This window comes from Spermophilus citellus (genome assembly GCF_964194105.1).
Source record: "Spermophilus citellus genome assembly, chromosome: 5".
NCBI lineage: Eukaryota > Metazoa > Chordata > Mammalia > Rodentia > Sciuridae > Spermophilus > Spermophilus citellus.
In genome coordinates this window covers 137357259-137376406 of record NC_138186.1, presented here as the reverse complement: position 1 = coordinate 137376406, position 19148 = coordinate 137357259, and the positions used below count along the sequence as shown (strand labels likewise).

At 36.8% G+C, this 19148-nt stretch overlaps 1 protein-coding gene across 1 annotated transcript in view; it reads left to right on the top strand.

Annotated features, from left to right (window-relative positions):
• Positions 1–11575: 11575 nt before the first annotated feature.
• SAMD3 (sterile alpha motif domain containing 3) overlaps positions 11576–19148 on the top strand; it is a gene marked incomplete at its 5' end in the record, with an annotated part of 50702 nt that continues 43129 nt past the window's right edge. The window contains 3 exons of the mRNA XM_081296546.1: positions 11576–11654; positions 12482–12671; positions 15780–15887. Coding sequence (XP_081152672.1) covers positions 11576–11654; positions 12482–12671; positions 15780–15887 — 377 coding nt within the window. The remainder of the gene's footprint in view (positions 11655–12481; positions 12672–15779; positions 15888–19148) is intronic.

Below are 19148 nucleotides of genomic sequence, written 5' to 3'. Positions count from 1 at the left end.
ATTCCTTTAAGCATAAATAACATAAAAATATATACTTCACTTACATTCACAACTTTTTAGGTCTTTGAAATCTTAGTTTTCCTATCTAAGTCATTGATAAATGCTATTGAACGAAACATGACTAGAAGTTGAATTGAGGGACAAAATATTGAAAATATTTCCCTGGGTTCAATTTAGCCTTATCAGAACTTTTCAGGAATGACTATTCAAACAATTTTAAATCTTCCAAAGCATCCTAGCACCCAACCCATGTCCACAAGATGTTAATAAAATTTCTTCATCCAAGACTGAACTGGTTTGCTCACTCAATTTATTCAACAGATATTGACTGAGGAGCCATCCTGTTCCAAGCTAAACAGAAAAGGTGGGAGGGCTGTGCATACAAGAGGGGGACCTAGCTGGCCTTTCCCATAATGCAGCAGATGACCTCAGCATGGGGATGATGTGAGCAGCATGACAGTCTCCCTTTTCCAACTCTTCCTATGCAACCCTGGTCTGCTGATAGTCACACTATATATTTCCTTGGGTCATGATGCAAATGTCCTAAGTGCAAAGAGTTCTAATAAAATACCACTCTTCTAATGCATTCAAAGTCATTGTTTCCATTACAGGACTTCTTAAAGGAACTCTAGAAATAAATCTGCAGACTTATCTCTAGCAATTGAATCATCAGTGTTGTTCTGCACCACAACTTTTACTACCACACATCACAATTTATTGTAAATCCCCCCCCATTTGATACGGTTTGTATGAGCAGGTAATTGCCATATGAATTATGAATAGAGAAAAATAATTTCTCCAGCTGTGAGGTTCCCCTACATTTTACAGTATGCAGTTCTCTGTTTGATAATGATTAAAATTGTCACTGTGGTGAGGTTTTCTGACTCTTTCCTGCCTTGAGCTTCCTGTGTTAGCTCTTCCCAACGCAGTCCATTATTTTGCCATCCATTAATGGCTTCCCTCATGTCAGCCATAGTGCTAAGTACTGGAAATACAATGTTGGATAAGAAACAGTCCTTGCCCTGAAGAATTCAGCCTAATGGGGAAACCACAGATCTATAATCACTTTTATTTCTACATGAAGAATGTCACAATAGAGTCATCATATGATGCCATTGCACACATAATTCCTGTTTTGTCATCTTCAATTTCTCCTAATACTTTATGCCTTAATTTTTTTTAAAAAAAGTGTCAGCACATAGTGATAAATCTCAGTCCAATAACTCAAGAGCACAAGACATAAATCTTTCATTGTTTCATAGCAATTTAATGTCGGGCTCTGAGTCCCAGTTCAATCAGACTAGGGAAAAAAAACACATACAACTTCAGTTTTCCTGGGATGCCCTCAATTTTATTCCCTAGAGCTGTGTCATAAATTCCATGACATGGGCACTACTAAGCCATTGGGAGTGGAGGCCTAGGGCAAGGGGAAACCTGGTTCTTGCTCATTGGACACATAGTTTTCCATCACAATATCCACAATTCCTATCAATGTGGTACTTAGGTCTACAGACTCCCACATCTGGGCCATGCTTGGGCACAAAAAACTTTACCAAGACCTCCAGGGCACCCACTGGGCAAACTCAGGTTAAGCAATGCTCCAGAACACACTCTAAGCTGGAGAAGTATCTAAACTTCCTTTTGGGCTCAGGTTTTTGTTAAAAGCAACCCAAAACACCCATAATCATTTCTGGTTTCCACATTGCCATGTTCCTTCTCAGTGGCAGAGCCCAGCTGGGAGAGGGATGGCAGTGAAAGGAAGACTTCTGGGCTTGGGAATGACCCTAACACTCAAAGGAAATACCTCTGCCCAGCACTGTCTGCTCACCAGGTCCACCTGCAGACTTCTAGAAGCATCCTCCTTGAGTCCATGGCATGCAGCTCAAGCAGAGGCTCCAGAGGAGGTTACTTCCATAGTAGAGTCTTTCTTGTTTCTGGATGTGTGTTCTATCAGCCTTGCTTAATGCAGTAGTTCTGAGACCTAACTGCCCACTGCGACCAACTGGAAGAGCTTTTTAAAAATATTAATGCCTGTGATCCACTCTCTAGAGTTTCTCATTTAACCAAACTGGCGTGGAAGCTGAGTACTAGGTTTTGGGGTTTTTTTGTTTTGTTTTGTTGTTGTTTTTTTTTTTTTTTTTTTTTTTTTTTTTGCTTTGTTTTGTGTATTTAATTTCCCATGGAGATTTATATGCGACTAGAGCTAAGAATGAGACCACTGCTATATTCATCCCTTCCTGGATTTCCCAACCTCATTTTAATAACCTAGTCTGTGATTTTTAAACTTTTTCACATCATGATATGCAGAGATTTATTTTATTTTATTTTTCTGCATGATAGGCTAAATGAGTGAGGTTACTAGAACTCACTGGTCATCTGAAAGAAGCTCCAACTGTGGCCAACAGATGGGTCCTGTTGGCAACCGGTATGCTGAGCACTGGGGAAGGGCAACTCTGGGATCACATAGGCATCTGGCCCTGTCTCTACAACAGAAAATTGAATTCCCTTCAAAGCATATTCACACAGCCATGTACGTGTGTCAGTGCTTGGAATTTTAACTCAGTGATCGTTGAGAGACTGCTATGAGCTGCAGTGCTCAGCCCATGAAACACAAGATGAAAAGACACAGTTGTCATTCTGTAAGGACCTCTGGCTGATATGAGGATGAAAGTGCTTTCTTGGCTGGTCTTGTTAAATATAACTCATTTTACTTATTTTACTAAGCCTGATAAAAAGTGCATCTCATTGAACTAGCTATGTGTCAAATCACTTAGCATTTCTGAAATTTTCCTTCTTCATCTAGGACATAAGAGGATTTGACCAGATCTGGAAGATCCACATAGATTCCCACTATGCTAATGATATAGCAGGGAATGAGAATATAGTGAATGATTCTTCTGATGGTTTATTTGGCTCACAGTTTCACAGGACTCAATCCATAGATGGCTGACTCCATAGCTCTGGGCCCGAGGTGAGGCAGAACATCATGACAGAAGGTCCCAGCACAGGAATGCAACACAGACCATGACAGATAGGAAGCAGAGAGAGACTTCTCATCAGGAACAAAATATAAACCCCCAAGCCACAACCCAGGGACCTACTTCCTCCAGCCATACCACCTGCTTAAAGTTACCATCCAGTGAATCCATATCAGTGGATTAATCCACTGATTAGGGGACAACTCTCATAATCTAATCATTTCCATTCTGGGTGTTCTTGCATTGTCTTACACATGAGCTTTGGGGATCAACTCATATCTAAAATGATATTATTCAGTTTTAAAAAGGACAGTCTCTGATATACTACAACATGCATGAAGCTAGAAAAAAATTATGTTAAATGAAATAAGTTAGACACAAAAGAACACATGTATGATTCTACTTGCATGCAGTACCTAGAAAAGTCAAATCCATAGGAACAGAATGTCTAATTATGGTTACCAGAGGCTGGGGATCAGAGGTGGAGATGAAAGTTATTGTTTAATGAATACAGAGTTTCAGTTTGGGATGATGAAAAAGTCCTAAAACTGGATAATAGTTATTTTGGAATTAGTAATGTGAATTTACTTGATGCCACTGAATTGTACACTCAAAAAGGGTTAAAAAGGTTAATTTTATACTATATATATTTTATCAAAAATGATATGAGATGAATCAAGTTGCTACATTTTACATTCTAGACTTTATTAAAAAAAGTATTTGTAAATATAAAATTACTACCTTAAGTTCAGTGGTATGCACATGATTAGTTTTACAAAGTGCTATAAAATTTTTCTCAATAGTATAATTTGTGCATAATGATATTTTGGGATGGTTTGGAAACTGTCCTGCTGGGCCCTATAAGCTAAAAATAAATCATAATGAATCTTTCAATTGCTTCACAAATTTGCTTGAATGTAAGAATCTCTGAAAGTGATTAGAAATTCTTATGGGTCTCACCCCAATCCAATTGAATCAGAAAGGAATCTTGGAAAGGGTTTGGGAATCGATATTTTCATGAAGTACTCCAGGGGGACTCATATTAGGTAAACTGGAAAATACATTTTAAAAATAAAATTCTGGATTAAACAGAGAGAAGCAGGAATCTGCATCAACCCTACATCCTTCAATAACACCTCTCTCCTTTCAAGCCTGAGTGTGCCCACCAGAAACAATGAAGGACAATATCCCTAATACCCTTCCCTAAAACTGGCACTGCCCTAAATTGCAAGTACTACAGCAGTGGCTAGAAACCTGCACCAAAAATAAAGCAATCAGATGGAAATAACCAAATATGAGACAGGGCAACTGGAGAGAAAGGATGATTTGATCAGTAGATGATGAAAGTAGGAGTAATACCATAGCTGGCTGACCTTCAATGCCCTTGGTCATCAATCCTACGTACTTACCAGGAACAAGTGTCCAGATGCCCATGTTTCAAGGTTGGTTCTATGTGCCAAGAAATTTGAATTGAAAAGTTCACTTTCTGCCTGAGATTATGGTGTTTTTTATTTTATTTTAAGCTTTTCAAAGATTGCCTAATTTATGAAAAATTTCTTTTTCTTCCTTTCTTCCAAACTTCTCTCTCTTTATCCTGGCGTTTCGTTTTTGTTCCCAAATGCAGTCAAAGAATGGCAGAAGTGAGTAGGATTAGAATTAAGACTGAAATGTAAAGTTTTTTTTTTTGAAAAATTGTTGATCATAAAATCATCTAAAAAGGAAAGGTATATCTTATTATAAGTATTATGGTCTTTATTTGCAGTGTGGTTATTTTTTCACTTATTTGTTCTCATTCATAATAATCTTTTCCTCTCCTCTTTATTCTTCCCCATTTTCCACTTTTTCACTTGTTTGGTCCTGATGTGTGTGGGTGTATGTGTGTGTGTGCGCACGCGCACGTGTGCGCGTGCTGTCTCTCTCTTTCTCTGTCACACACACACACAATTCAAATACACACCCTCAGACTTAGAGGCAATTGATGCACATTTTACAGTGTTGGCCAAAAGTAGCTTTGTGTTAACAATGTGTTTAAACATCCTGGCCTCTCTTCAGATGGTCCCAGGGCTGGCAGAAGTGTGATCATTGCTCACTCATTTTGTACCAATCTTGCAGAAAAACTACAGGCTCCGATGTCTTTTTTCCCTACACATTTCCCATCGTGGTTTGAGTCACACTGCATTAAGAAAATTCACCACCTGTGTCCACTTCTTCCTGAAGACAACTATAGAGTCAGACTCCCACCCGCTGGGGCAGATTAAAAAAGCCCAGCTTGGCTCTACCAGCTGAGCAGTGCAGCAGGGTGCAGAAATCACCTAACACAGGTTCTAACAGATGTGTATAGTACATACATGGGGATTTGTACTACTTTTCAGAAACTTCTACCTTCAAGAGTTGCCAGTGTGGGGCTGGGGTTATGGCTCAGCGAAGAGTGTTTGCCTAGCAAGTGTGGGACCCTGGGTTCCATTCTCAGCACCACATAAAAATAAATAAATAAATATATTATGTCCAACTACAACTAAAAAATAAATATTAAAAAAAGAAAAAAGAGTTGCCAGTGTTGGGGCTGGGGATGTAGGTCAGTTGGTAGAGTGTATATTTACCATGTATAGGCCCTGGTTCAATCCCCAGCACCAAAAAAAAAAAAAAAAAAAAAAAAAAAAGAGTTGCTTGTGTTAGCCATCTGAGATCCAGCCTTTCAAACTTTATGCTTCCTGTACCCTAAGGGGCCCTCAGAGTCTTGCTCATCTTTCAATACTCACTGATAAATATGAATTCAGAATTGCCAGAATTTCAGATTTTTCAGGACAAACTCAAGATTTGTAAGCTCCTCCATCTTAAAATGAAATTAACTAAAAACCACTTCCCCAAACTGGATTCAGCTAGTGATCTCTCCTTTGATCTTCAGAGAGAGAGCAGGTGGAAGGAAAGCCTGTCCCCCAATGATATGCAAATATCACTGGTTATCTATTCTTTTTAAAACTCCAACTTTCCTAATAGTAAATGTAAAATTCTTTCTAGGGAAAAAATTCTGTTCCTTTTTTTAAATTTTTTTTTTTAATTTTTCCCCCTGCTAGGAGTTGACAGGACCTCACAAATCCTGGAAAAGTGCTCTCCTACTGAGTTACATCCCTAGCCCTAATGTTGTTCTATATCAACAATCTATGAATTATAAATTAGTTCACATCAAACAGATTTCTTTTTTTAATTGAATACATGTCCACATTTTTTCTTATTTCTGATTTGAATTTCTACATACAAATGTGTTAATTCATCTAAATATATATTTAGGCATGTGTAGCCTATGGCCCCTCATTAATTATTGCATAACTCCATTACCTCTTACTATTTGAAATGTTTTCTTAATATGATAAATTTATTTCTGTAGATACAGGTATCTTTTGATTTAGTTCTTGGATCAAGAACATCACATCATCAATATGAAACCTAATTTGTGCCTTCTCATATTATACACACTTCCATGTGATAGTCAGGGATCCATAAAAACTAAGAAAAAGAAAGAAGGAGAAAAAAGAAAAAAAATGAGACTTTGGATCAAGAACCCATCTGGTTCTTGTCAGAGACGATAACTGAACAGTGCTGTTAAATTTTAGCAAAATCTGGATGTGTGACTAGGAAGTCTTGGTAGTTTAAGGTTGTCACTTCTCTCAGAATTTATACATTCTAATTCACAGTCACAAAGGATTTTGTTTTTGACTTACTATGGTTCTATATTCACCTGGAAAAAATAAAAGTGAAAAGATATAGAAATGCTTGGCAGAGGACTTGTATGATGTTAAGAGATATTATACAATTATAATAAATATAAAAACATAGTACTAGAGCAAAAGAGAAGAGATCATCAGCCAATCAAAACAGAAAACCCAGAAATAGAAGTATACACAAGGTAGCATTAAGAAGATTTTTCAAAATTAGTAGCAAGAAAAGAAATTATTTCACAAATTTTGCTGGGACAGTACCTCATATTACCTATAAAATCAATCCATTAGATGAGTTAAATATTTAAATGTTAAAAAAGAAAAATGAATTAAAATAAGATTATATAAAAACATTCAGACTCAGTGGCATACACTTGTAATCCCAGTAACTCTGGAGGCTAAGTCAGGAGGATCACAAGTTTGAGGCCAGTCTCAACAACTTAGTAAGGCCCTCAGCAACTCAGCAAGACCCTGTCTCAAAGTTAAAAAAATAAAAATAAAAAGGGCTGGGGGTGGAACGCAATGGTAAAACACCTTGGGTTTAATTCCCACTATTCCCTCTAAAAACGGTTACATAAAAACAAATGAATTTAACTACAAAATATAAACACACACACACACACACACACACACACACACACACACATATATATATATATATATATATATACATTATATGCCTAAAACCAATAAAAATATAAATACACTAATAGAATAAAGAATTCATGTCACAAAAAGCTATACCAATTTATATTACCCTTAACAATGTGTAAGACAACATTTGACCTTACACTCTTGTTAATCCTTTTTCCCCATATTTTCCAGTACAATAAGTGAAAATTATATTTAACTCAATTATTTTTATTACAAAGAATATGGTACATTTTTAATTATAAAAATATTTAAAATTTTGTTTGAGAGATTAATGCAAACATCTATTTTTTGTTGGTTTTCAAGAAGCAAGACATTAACCAATAGTTTCAACCATAAGAAATTACTGATCTTAGATTTTTGAATGTACAAAAATGGCAATATCAGAGCCAGGCTTGGTGGCTCATGCCTGCAATCTCAGCAGCTAGGGAGGCTGAGACAGGAGGACCGTGAGTTCAAAGCCAACCTTAGCAACTGTGAGGTGCTAAGCAACTCAGTGAGACCCTGTCTCTAAATAAAATACAAAAAATAGGGCTGGGGATGTGGCTCAGTGGTGGAGTGCCCTGGTACCCTCTCCCCACCAAAAAATAAGTGGCAATGTCAGAAGGCTTAGCTTAATGGATACTGAGAGCCTATTTGGATTCTTCACTTGTTTGGTATCTGCTAACTTTATAGATCTCACTGTTTTCCTGACCATGATGTATGGAAAATAAATTAAAAGTTGTATTTCCATAAATGTTAGAGAGATTGATTGAAACATCTATGTTGTTTTTTTTGTTTTTAATGAAGGAAAACTGGTGTTTATATGAATGTTTAGTAAAGGCCAAACTCCTTCCATCTCCTGTAACATTTACTTCAAGAAAGAATAATTTCTTGTAATTTATCTGATGTGGCTGCCTAAATATCCTTTTGAAGGCATGGAACACACTGTCAGTTTAATAACTGTCCCAAGCACAAGTGTATGTATAAACTCTTAGCTCAATACTCCACGCTCCTCCGTGCTCCTTTCACACTACCTCCTGGTATCTGCTACCATGTGGTCACTATTTCAGGCGGCGTAGTCTACTTTAAAGTCCCAAACATGACCTGTAATTCTGGCTCTTTGCTTTTAGTTTGTTATATCAATGCCCCTTCTTCTAGATCCTTCACTTATCTAAACCGTATCTATCATTCACATTCCAAATCAAGGCTTATTCATTTACAGGAGGCTGTGGGGGAAGGCCAGTCCTTTCTAAAGTACTTTCTAAAGCACCCATGATCCACTCTGTTAGATTCTGCTTGTCTATGTGTCTCACTTTCCTGATAAGCTTCAAACTTTCGTGTAGTACCATTCACTCAGTTCTGGACTATTTGAACCATACACATCTTGGTCACTAACGCATGCAAAGTATTTTAGTAAACTATTTCAATTTTCATTCCAACTGGCCTAGTGACAGTTGTGATGAGCATCAACCCCAAGTACTTGAGACAGAAAGCTCCACTGTACTATGTGACAATCACATCCCTATTTTTTTTTTAACCTCAATTCTCCTTTTCCTCCAGTAGGATCTGACTTTGCTAAATGATTTTTCCCTTCAAGCGCAACCACCAGTGGAAGATGTTCTTTCCCAGGATGGGATAAGGCATTGATTCAGAAGAAGGCATATGCTGCCGGCAAAACTCTTCCAAATCCTTTTGTCATCTTGGCTTTTGGACTTCAGGAAAATAATAACAAATATGCAAACAGAAAGAAAAGTGGCAAGACATTTTCATGGTTTCTTAAGAAGTGCCTTTTTGTGGTTAATGCCTCTTTGTGTTATGCTGCCCCTGAAGATTTAAGTCATGTTCACAGCCTTGTCCATTGTCTTTGGAGTTTTAACAAATTTATTAAATAAGACTTGCTCATAGTTAGGATGTCTACCTAAGTCATGTCTCTTCCTGGCCTTAATAAGATGAGGCCCTTTAATATTTAACATAGACTTCTTTTATTAAAGTTATATAACTTAAATAATGAGAACAGTTTGGTTGCAGCATTCACACATAACGTTGTCATTAATTCCGTTTATTCTTTTATTTTTATTATTGTGTCTTAAAATATTTAAGAATGACATATGCCCTCACATTTTTGAACCCTTCAAATGTTTCTGAAACTCAGAGTAAGCTACCAGATATATTTTTTCTCATTTGACGTATTGTTTGCTCCTTGGTGTAGAAGACCACAATAATATATCAATAATTTATGTGAGAGGAAGTTCTAAGGTTGCTACTTGAAAGATATTACATTGCTTAGGGAGTGATTTTATTTTCTTAAAATATTCAAAAGAAAGTATGAGCAAAACCTATTTTTTATTTTATTATGTTTGTTATGAGGTTATAATTTGATAACTGTCCTGTTTTTAACCAAAACTAAACTTAGATTAAAAATCTGCAAATGAAAAAAAAAATAATATGTGTTTAGTTCCAAGTACTCATTTTATTTTCAAATTTCTGTTTACCCATCAGTGACTGACTGCAAGGCCATATTTTCTGCTCTGCATACCTTTTCATCTTGGAGGTTAGAGAATTACCCACCCCCCACCCCCATCTCCTTACTTTTCTATTTTTTTCTAAGTCCTACTCTTCACAAGGAAGTCAGAAGTGTGACAGAAAGGTGTGATTTTTAATTTACACCAGAGTCTCGCAAATAATGACTTTTCACACCCTGATATTGCTGCTTAGCCTAGGGGAGGAGCTCTGTGGCTACTGTTTGTTCAAATTAAATCCACTGCTGTAATTCAGGAAGACATTCTTCTATATTTAACCCTTATTTTCAACTTGTGTTTGTGAATACTTATGAGTGAATGGCTTATTACTTTGAAGTATGCTTGTTTTCTAGGAAATCATTTTTGGAGACTGTTACTGTCAGATTGTCAAGTTTGAAGGGAAACTTCTTTCTCCTTTCTACTGTTCTCACAGTGATGGTGGTAATTGTAACTTATTTAAATATTCAAAAATGAAGACTATGACAATATTTACTTTTAAGACTTCCAGCAATAAAATTGAACTACGTAGTCCAACATATACTTTTATTTTTATTTTATACTTGATATATATATATATATATATATATATATCTTTATAAATTAAATATTTAACATTTATAAATTAAATATCTTACATATGTATTTATATTTTATTCCATTCCTCCAAGAGTAATTTTTCTCTCTGTCTTTATAGAATGGTCAGTATTTTACTATACTAATAAATATCATTGAAATTGAAAATAATGTTAAAAGAATAAAATGTTTAAAGTTTTTTTCAGTTTCTGCCCAATCCATTAGAAGTCTTTTGTACTGAATTGTAAAAAACAAATGATCTGCTTAAGGACAATAGGAAAAATTATCAAGTTTTTTTAAAATAAGAAAAATCATTGAAATCGGTATACTAGATGGCTGCAGAATAATAGCCTGTACAAGAACAATAAGAAATAGATCTTGCAAATTCTGTGTACACTTCTCTCACTTAGACAAATATTAGAAGAATTTAATTATTTTCTAATTCTAAGTTTGCCCAATTAAGTAGAAAAAAGAAATCAGTGTTTGAGTTCATCCTAGTTCCCTTACCAATCATAATGGTGTTTAGTGAGTTCTAGAACTGAATGGGTTATGAATGGTATTGGAAGAAATGGCAGATGCACTCGGATTCTCCAGAGGCTCCTCTTGCTAAAGGAGACCATGAGCAGGGGCTGCGAGCTCTCTCTCCAGGCTGGGAGCAGCAAGGGGTTAAACAGTCCTGGTGTAATAAGTATCTCTGTCAGGCTTTCTTCTGATCCTTCCTCTTTTCTCTTCTGCCCACCCTTTTTGTAAATGTCAACCACTTCCTGATGGTTTCACACCTTTCTTTTCTTTGTGAAGAAACCTGGGTGTACCATTGTATGTTCTGGCTGGCCGTGAGTAAAGCTGAGGGATGCCTGTGGGGAAAAGTAGGAGCAGGTGAAGATATTTTAAAAATGAGACCAGGCAATGGGTTAAAATCAGTCATGTTTGTAACATGTCTGTTAGTTTTCTTAGCAACTTTTAAATATGTATTATAAAAATATTCGTTTTTTTAAAAACTTAATGTTGGGAGTCTAAAGGAATCTAGCAGAAGAACGAGATGGTTCTTTTTTAAATATATCAAAGAACGATAATCAGGAAAAAACAAGAACAACAACACTGGAGAATCCTTCCCTGGCCTTTTACTCTACAGGTGTACTATTTATAGGATCCTGCAATGGAAACTTGGTCAGTTGATCAGGTCTGCCTTTGGCTGGTGGAGAAAAACTTAGGAGAGCTAGTTCCTAGGTTTCAAGGTGAGTTGTTCACACTTTCAAAAATCTTATTTGAGCAGCCTGGATATTATGAGTTTCTTCTGTTATTAAAAATTACTTTGCTGCTTCATGTCTGTGTGTATGTAAATGTGGACGTGGAATTACTGCAGTAAAGAACTTTTTAGTTCTTTATTTACCATGAAAGAGTTTTTATTTTACCTACTATCTACAGGAGAAGATATTGCAAGATGAACTCAGTCTTGAGAAGGACTTAAAATACTTATTTGATACATATATTTTATATAGACTTTGCCTTATATAATCTAGTATGTGCAATGTTAGATTTATAAGTATTTAATATTGGTCAGGAGGTATTACTAAGAATTATTTCCCAAAAAGATTTTTTTTTCTTTATAAAAATAGTGCATGTTACATGGGGCAGGAGGCAGGGAGGGAGGGGGGGGAAGTGCTGGGGAGTGATATTGGCCAATTTATATTGTTATATTTACGCATGTGGGAATATGTAACAGCAAATCCCATCATTATGCACAACTATAATGCACCAACAAAAACATGAAGAAAATAAAAATACTGCAATTTAGAATTAGAATGGGGAAAGGGCATTGATGAGTAAATACAAAGTTTTTATTGTGAATCCCTTTCCTGGTTCTTTTTTAGAAGCAGACATCAATTTGGAATTGTGCAAAATCAAAGTCATATTTTTGTCAAAGATACATACAATTTTATAACCACAGAAGACAAGTTTAGACAATCCTTTCAACACCAGAAATAGTTCTGTTTATAAAGCTTGTGTTTTGCTGTGTTTTCCTGGGAAACCATATAGAAACTAATTTTTATCTGTTTCTCAGAGGAAGAAGTAAGTGGGGCTGCTCTTCTAGCACTTAACGATCGGATGGTTCAGCAACTGGTCAAGAAAATTGGGCATCAGGCTGTTCTGATGGACTTAATTAAAAGATACAAGCAGAACAATCAAGGACCAAGGTTTCCTGGAAGCCCCAGGGAGATAAGCCTGATCACACAAACAGAAGCAACCCCAGCGTAAGTGATGTTAACAAAAGGCCTTGTTTTTGATACTATGTTCTCCCAAGAATGGCTAGAGCATGAAGGTTGGGGTTTAAAACTTTTTTGGAAAATGTGACCGTTTAGCTAGATTTATGTGTAAAATATTTCTAATATTTGAGGAAAGGGCACTCTGCAAAATTTTACGAATCAAGATACATCATGTTTTTATTCACCACGCTTTAAACACTGACTCCAATTGATGAAGTCCTAAAAGGAGGGGGTTCCTAAATAAAATGCTGTAGGATGAGCAGTGGAAATATAAGTGAAAAAGTGGAAATGAATTCCTGGAAATAAGATTTTAATCCACTAAGCCCCATTGTCCCAGATGTGGGACGCCTATAAAAACTTATATTGAGCAACAAATATTCCACTTAAGGTAACTTTTGAAATAAATATTATGTTTTTAGAGTTCTATGCTTTTGAGAAAAACAATAAGTGAATGATTAGAGCCCTTGAAAATGCATATACAAAGAATTTAAGTTCTAGATTGTGATTTCCAACCTATTTTAATGTGTCGAATTTGTTGAAATATTTGCAAGACTGAAAACTTGGGACTTACAAGTTAAAAACCAGGGCTTGCAAAAGGCATCTGTGTCTGCTCCTGGGTATTTATTTATGCATTTGTGTCCTTTAGGACCCTATATAGTGACTAATATATACTATCCTCTAGAGGTCTTAGAAATATGATTTACTAACCACTCTTGCCACAATGAGTTTCCTAATTCTTTAAGCGTATCCTTAGAATAATTAATGCTATGATAGCACCCCACAGGAAACATGTGGAAACATTTGTGGTGGCCCATAAAAGGCCTTGTTTTTGATCCTATGCTTTCCCAAGAATGGCTATAGCATGAAGGTTGGGTTTTTTTTTTAAATCACTGATTTATGCATTGAAAAAAAATGCCAACAGAATTAAGCAAATTAATTATTTTTATTTTACAAATCTATATCCAGGATGCTTTCAGGCATTCGGATTTGATGTTTCCTTATTAAGAACTTTTTGCAAAATTTTTGAAATGAAATACTTGCTTCAGACCAATCATTCATTTAAAAATAAGGTTGTCATGTTTGATGATATCCATTCTATTTTTATCTTTTTGGAAGTTAAATGGGTAATTCCCTCTTTCTCTTTGATAAGGAATACAATATTAATGAGAATTGGCTCAAGTATTGATTTCTAGGATTTTTGAATATTTGGGACTTAAAGGCTATAGGTAGTCTTGAAGGGCTGGTGTACATGGTCTATAAATTCTCCCAAATGATTTATTTGAAGGATTTCTAAGCACCGTTATGGTGTATTCTCAAACATATGACTTTTGGAGAAGTTCCCATTGCAAGCTTTTACTCCTGTCCAGCAAAAGAGAGGGTGGAAGTTCAAAGCTGGTGCAAAGTAATTTCCGGGCATTTTTGATGAGTAGAACTTTTGAACTGGAAGTTCCTCTCAGTTGACTGGAATCTTGATATTGCCTTAGGCACAGCTTAGAAGAGAACAGGCATCCGTATTTTTCCACTGCAAATCAGTTTATAATGTTCTCTAGTAAATGAGAGTTGGCTGGATTGCCAGGAAATCTGGGCTTCGTTCCTGGTTCTTCCACTGACTTGGATTGATTTTACTAAATGTTGGCACCCCTGTCTCTTCATCTGCACATTGTGAAAGTAATATAATACCTAACTCCTGTCAATTCACACTCATGTCAGGAGTATTGTAATTTCTGGACAGAGCAAATCTCTCTTCACTTTCCCCACTCAAAATCAGTGCTTTGTTAACTTGTCCAAGAAGGCTATTTTTGAGGGTAGCCAATACTGGGAACACTGGTTGCCCAAGGATTTAGGAGGAGACACTCATCACTTTACATAGTAAATAGCCAACTCACTTTAAGGATTGTGTTCTCTTGTACTTTGGTTAGATTATTCAGGTGTAAAATTACAATTTCATGTGAGAAGAGAATGTTTGTTGGTTATGTTTGCTTATTGTCAAATATATTTGTCAAATATATCGTCACTTGACAAGTTTGTTGTCAAGCAGGAATGATTGCAGAGAAACATGAAAATATGCCCTTTAATTAAACCCTTATGGGAAATGCTTATAAAGATTCGAAACTTGGTATGAGAAAGAACCCGGAATTTAGGTATCAAAATACCTGCTTTCAAACCTCTGTTAGGATATTTGCTACTCATCTAACAAAAGAAGATAAAACTTGGACATTTGTTTGACTTGTTTTAGTTTTAGCTTCTTCAAGTGTAAAATGTAGTGGGTAAAATAAATGATGCTTTTGGCCCCTTCTGAAGAGTCTGTAAAGGCATTCCAGATCAGAAACAGGTTTCAGATTCCATTTAATGGCCAATGGTTGCCGGTTATGTTATTTTTGCAAAGGATTTTTGACATTCTATTTAGAACTAAGCAAACAATAGGATATCAATAGGAGAGTATTTACAGTTACTTTGTGGTGGCCTTGTTGAATCTGGTAGAAAAATTACTGGACAGGAAATCAGGAAAACTGAGTACAAATCTTGGCACTACTACTGAGTAGCTTGTGGCCATGAACAACTTGCTTTCCTTTCTGGACTTCAGTTGTCTAGCTTAGAAAATGAGAGGGTATGGCTCTAAGAATGATGAGATTTTACAGGTAATAAATGCTCCCCCCAAATGGCAAGGAGTGGAGAAAGGATCTGACAGGTAACCATTTTATTTTGCTAAATAAGTATATTAGCCATATGTACTATTATCACTCTCATTTCATAAATGAAAAGATTATCTTAACAGCATTTAAAAATAAGACAGATTGAGGGCTCCAGGCATAGCTCAGTTCCATTCCCAGTTCCAGGAAGAAAATACAACAGATTGGTGAAAACACCATCACAAACGGGTATCTTTATACTTCTTAGCATATAGAATGCACTGAGGGAGACGTCTTCAGTAGGTCCTCCCTTTTAGTCATGAGTCTCACATGAGCTTGGACAGGAACTCAGATCACAGCATTTACTGTGGGTCGACCCCTTACCCTCAGAGCTGCTGTGAGATCAATGTTTGGGGCTGACATTGAATAGCCTCACACCAGTTCTTCCTTCTTTTCTTGGTTCCAGGGATATACAGTCCTCCAGTCCAGCCAGTCATGGAGAGCAGATGCCATCTTTCCATCCAGCTGAAAACCTTGGTAATGGATTAATTGACCAAAGAGTATTGAAACAGAGGTGAGGTACCAAAGTTAAGACATTTCAAAGCTAAATGATAATATTCTTCTTTATTTGTTATGAGATTTCATGTGTTTAAATGCATTTCTAATTTGAAACTCTTTGTTTCCCTAGAAGGAAACTTTTTAGTAAGTGATAAAGATGTTTAGTACCACTTGAAGATTAAATTTTATGTGTTTTGCCCTAAAAAATTGAAGTTTTGAAATGATGTTATACATCTCTTTCAAGTATGCATTTTAAGGAAAAATAAAACAGGATTTCATAAACTTGTCCAAATTAATTTGCAGTGGCTACAAAATGATGGAATTTATTCTGTGGATAATGTTCTATAGAATATGTCTTGGGTACAGTCTTTGCTTTGTTTTGAATTTTGATGTTGTTGCTTTAATTTGACTATTGAGAGACAGTCCCTTTATGTTCCTATTCTGTATTTTATATGGTATAATATTTCAGTGTATTGGTTCCATTGAAACAAAGGAAAGTTCTAGACCTAGAGAACCACACGTAGGAATACAGTGCTCAGATAAAGTCGTCAGAGTGATCATTGGTAAGAGGAGCTTCCTGAGCCTTTCATGGCCACCAGGCAGTACATGCCTCTATCATGCATGACAGATATCATCTCTTGTCACTAACTAGCCAACACTTCTCTTCAGGGGCACTGTCATTGAAAGGAGTGACTGCTGGCTTGCACAGAGGGGACAGCCAGGCAACAGCCAAGCAAAATGGTGTTCTTTTAAAGTTTTCATGCACCCTTTATTCTATCGTCTCATTGAGTCCCCAGAGCCTTGAAATGCTGTTCTTTTAAAAAGTAGGTAGTGTAAAATAAAAATATGCTATTTTTCGCTGATTTTTTGAGAATCATATTGCTAGGGAGGCCTCTTTCCTTCAGAGAACTGTGGTGCCACTGTGTACCCATAGTGTAACACAATTGGTTTCCCTGAAAGAGAAGTTGTAAAGAAAGGAGCAGAAAAATATATCAAACTGGAATGGCAGAAAGGAAGATGTCTGTTGTTTCATGAAATACATCAGGAAGTCCAGAGAAGGCTATTTATTGGTTCCTGATTCCCATTGGGTTAAAAATCCAGAGATGAATTTCTCTTTTCAAAGTAAGAAAATTAAATCTAAATGAAAGGCACACATGTATGGCTAGTGGATTTATCTCCAAACAGAATATAAACCAAAAGTGATGGCTTGGGGACAGAAATTTTCAAATAATTTCTTTATTGGAAATATATCTTTAAAAACCCCACTGTCTTTAATGGAAGTCTGAGAGTTTAGAGAATCCTAAAGGATGATGATAAAGTTCAAGATGATTACTAGGTGGTGGGCCTGGTGAGCAACCAGTTCATACTGGGCAGATGGAGTCCCAGGCGCTGCAGAGCTGGGGAATGGAGAGATCACCTGATGTGGTTGGTGCAAACTGTTTGACAGAGCAGTCACTCCTTTCTGCCCACAGGGCCTTGTTGATTCTTAGAACTCTACTTTGTTGTGGCTCCAGCCATGAGTTTTCTACTACTCCTTTCTTACATGAAACTGCTAAATGCAGCCAGTCTTTTCTGCCACTATTGAAGTGTGAATGGAGACAGGATGATTAATCCTAGTGGGACCTACTCTGGTACCACTGTTTCAGATCTGAAAAACAGGGATGATAAAGATCTTTTCTCAGGGTGCTATCATAAGCATGAAAATAGATGATACCTGCTGAGTTCCAAGCAGAGTGGAAGCACATCAAAGACCCTGGTGTACAGCCATTTCCCCAGCTTGCTTGAGTATTCCTACTTGTCCTGGGGCATCTTTTCTCTCCCTACCTGCTGCCACTGGGAGATGAGGATGTGACCTTCTGTACATGCAGGTCTTTTCTCCTTCCAGAATTCCTGTTCCTTATAACTGTGCTATGATACTGGGAGAAAAGGATTATTATTTCCATTTTTTTCCCACAAAACTGAACAAAGAATGGCCTGTGTTTCATCATATTTCTCATTCTTCATAACCAACGAGGGGGAACAAAAGAACAGGATTGCCTTAGAAACTGAGAGAAATGGGAAGGTTTGGAAATCATAACTGAGACCCCCAGGCCTTTTTCTCTCATCACAGCGTCTCTCCTAAGCCTTGGACTTTTGCCTCTGACCTCCCTTTGCCCATTTCTCTACACAACAGCCTCAGTTGTTTTAAAAGCAAGCTTATCTCCCTGCCTTAGAGCATGCGTGGTTGGAGCGTCTCTCTGTTGTTTCCCATCTACCTCCTTCCTTTGCTTCTTCCTATGCAGATGGCTTTACCCTTTGCTCTGCTCCCCTCAGACTGGCTGGCACAGCTGACTTGCCACCTCCAACTCCAAAGAAAACTCTCCCTGAAATCAGCTAAGGGCTCAAGTCCTTCCAGTCAATAGACCTGGCTTTCCAATGCTGCTTCATTCTAGAATCTGGGGAAAAGAAACAGGCCCAGTATGAATCTCTGTGACAGAAGAGGTGGATAAGGGCAGGATAGAGATGCCTATTTCAAATATTTCCCCTCAGGAAATCTGCCTTCTCTCTAGGTCTGATGATTGGGCTGGAATGGAAGATTCTGTCCCTTCTGATGTACTGCCTCATTCAGGACACCATCTGGCTTGTGAGCTAAAATAATGAGAGCTAAACTTGATGCTTTCCTCCTGGTCCTCTGCTTAGGGCACTATTTACTCAACAGTTATTGATTAAGGGCTTCTTGAACAACTTTTGTATGAGGCTGGGTTCCTCACCTAAGACCCGCTTATCCTTTAAGACTGCTCGAAATCCCTCTCCAGCAAGCCTCCAGAGATGTTCCAGACTATTCAAGGAGCCCTTCTCTGTGTAGTACTCTCTATGTATCTTTTGCTTTGCTTGTAAAAGTAGATATTGAAATTGATTACTTTTAAGTCTGTATTCCCTCCTTAGACACAAGCACCATAAAGACTAAGACCATTTCCTTTTGCTTTTATAAACTAGTATTTATCTCAGCTTCTGGACTAGAAGCTCAATCAGATGTTTAAAATCGAACTAAGGATATGTAAGCCAAAGAAAGATTGAATATAATTTCATGGGACAGGAAAAATACTTAAATAGCCTCCATTACTATATAGACCTTTTGATACAATCCATAATACATATGCTAATTTTTTAATAGAGTTGAATTTAGCGGGTTAATAAATCATTTACCTACATCAGGCTAAAAAGCTGAAGGTATTTGGCCACAGGGCTTCCACAAAGCCAACTGCTTTCAGGATGTAGAAAGGGATAGTAGAGAAAA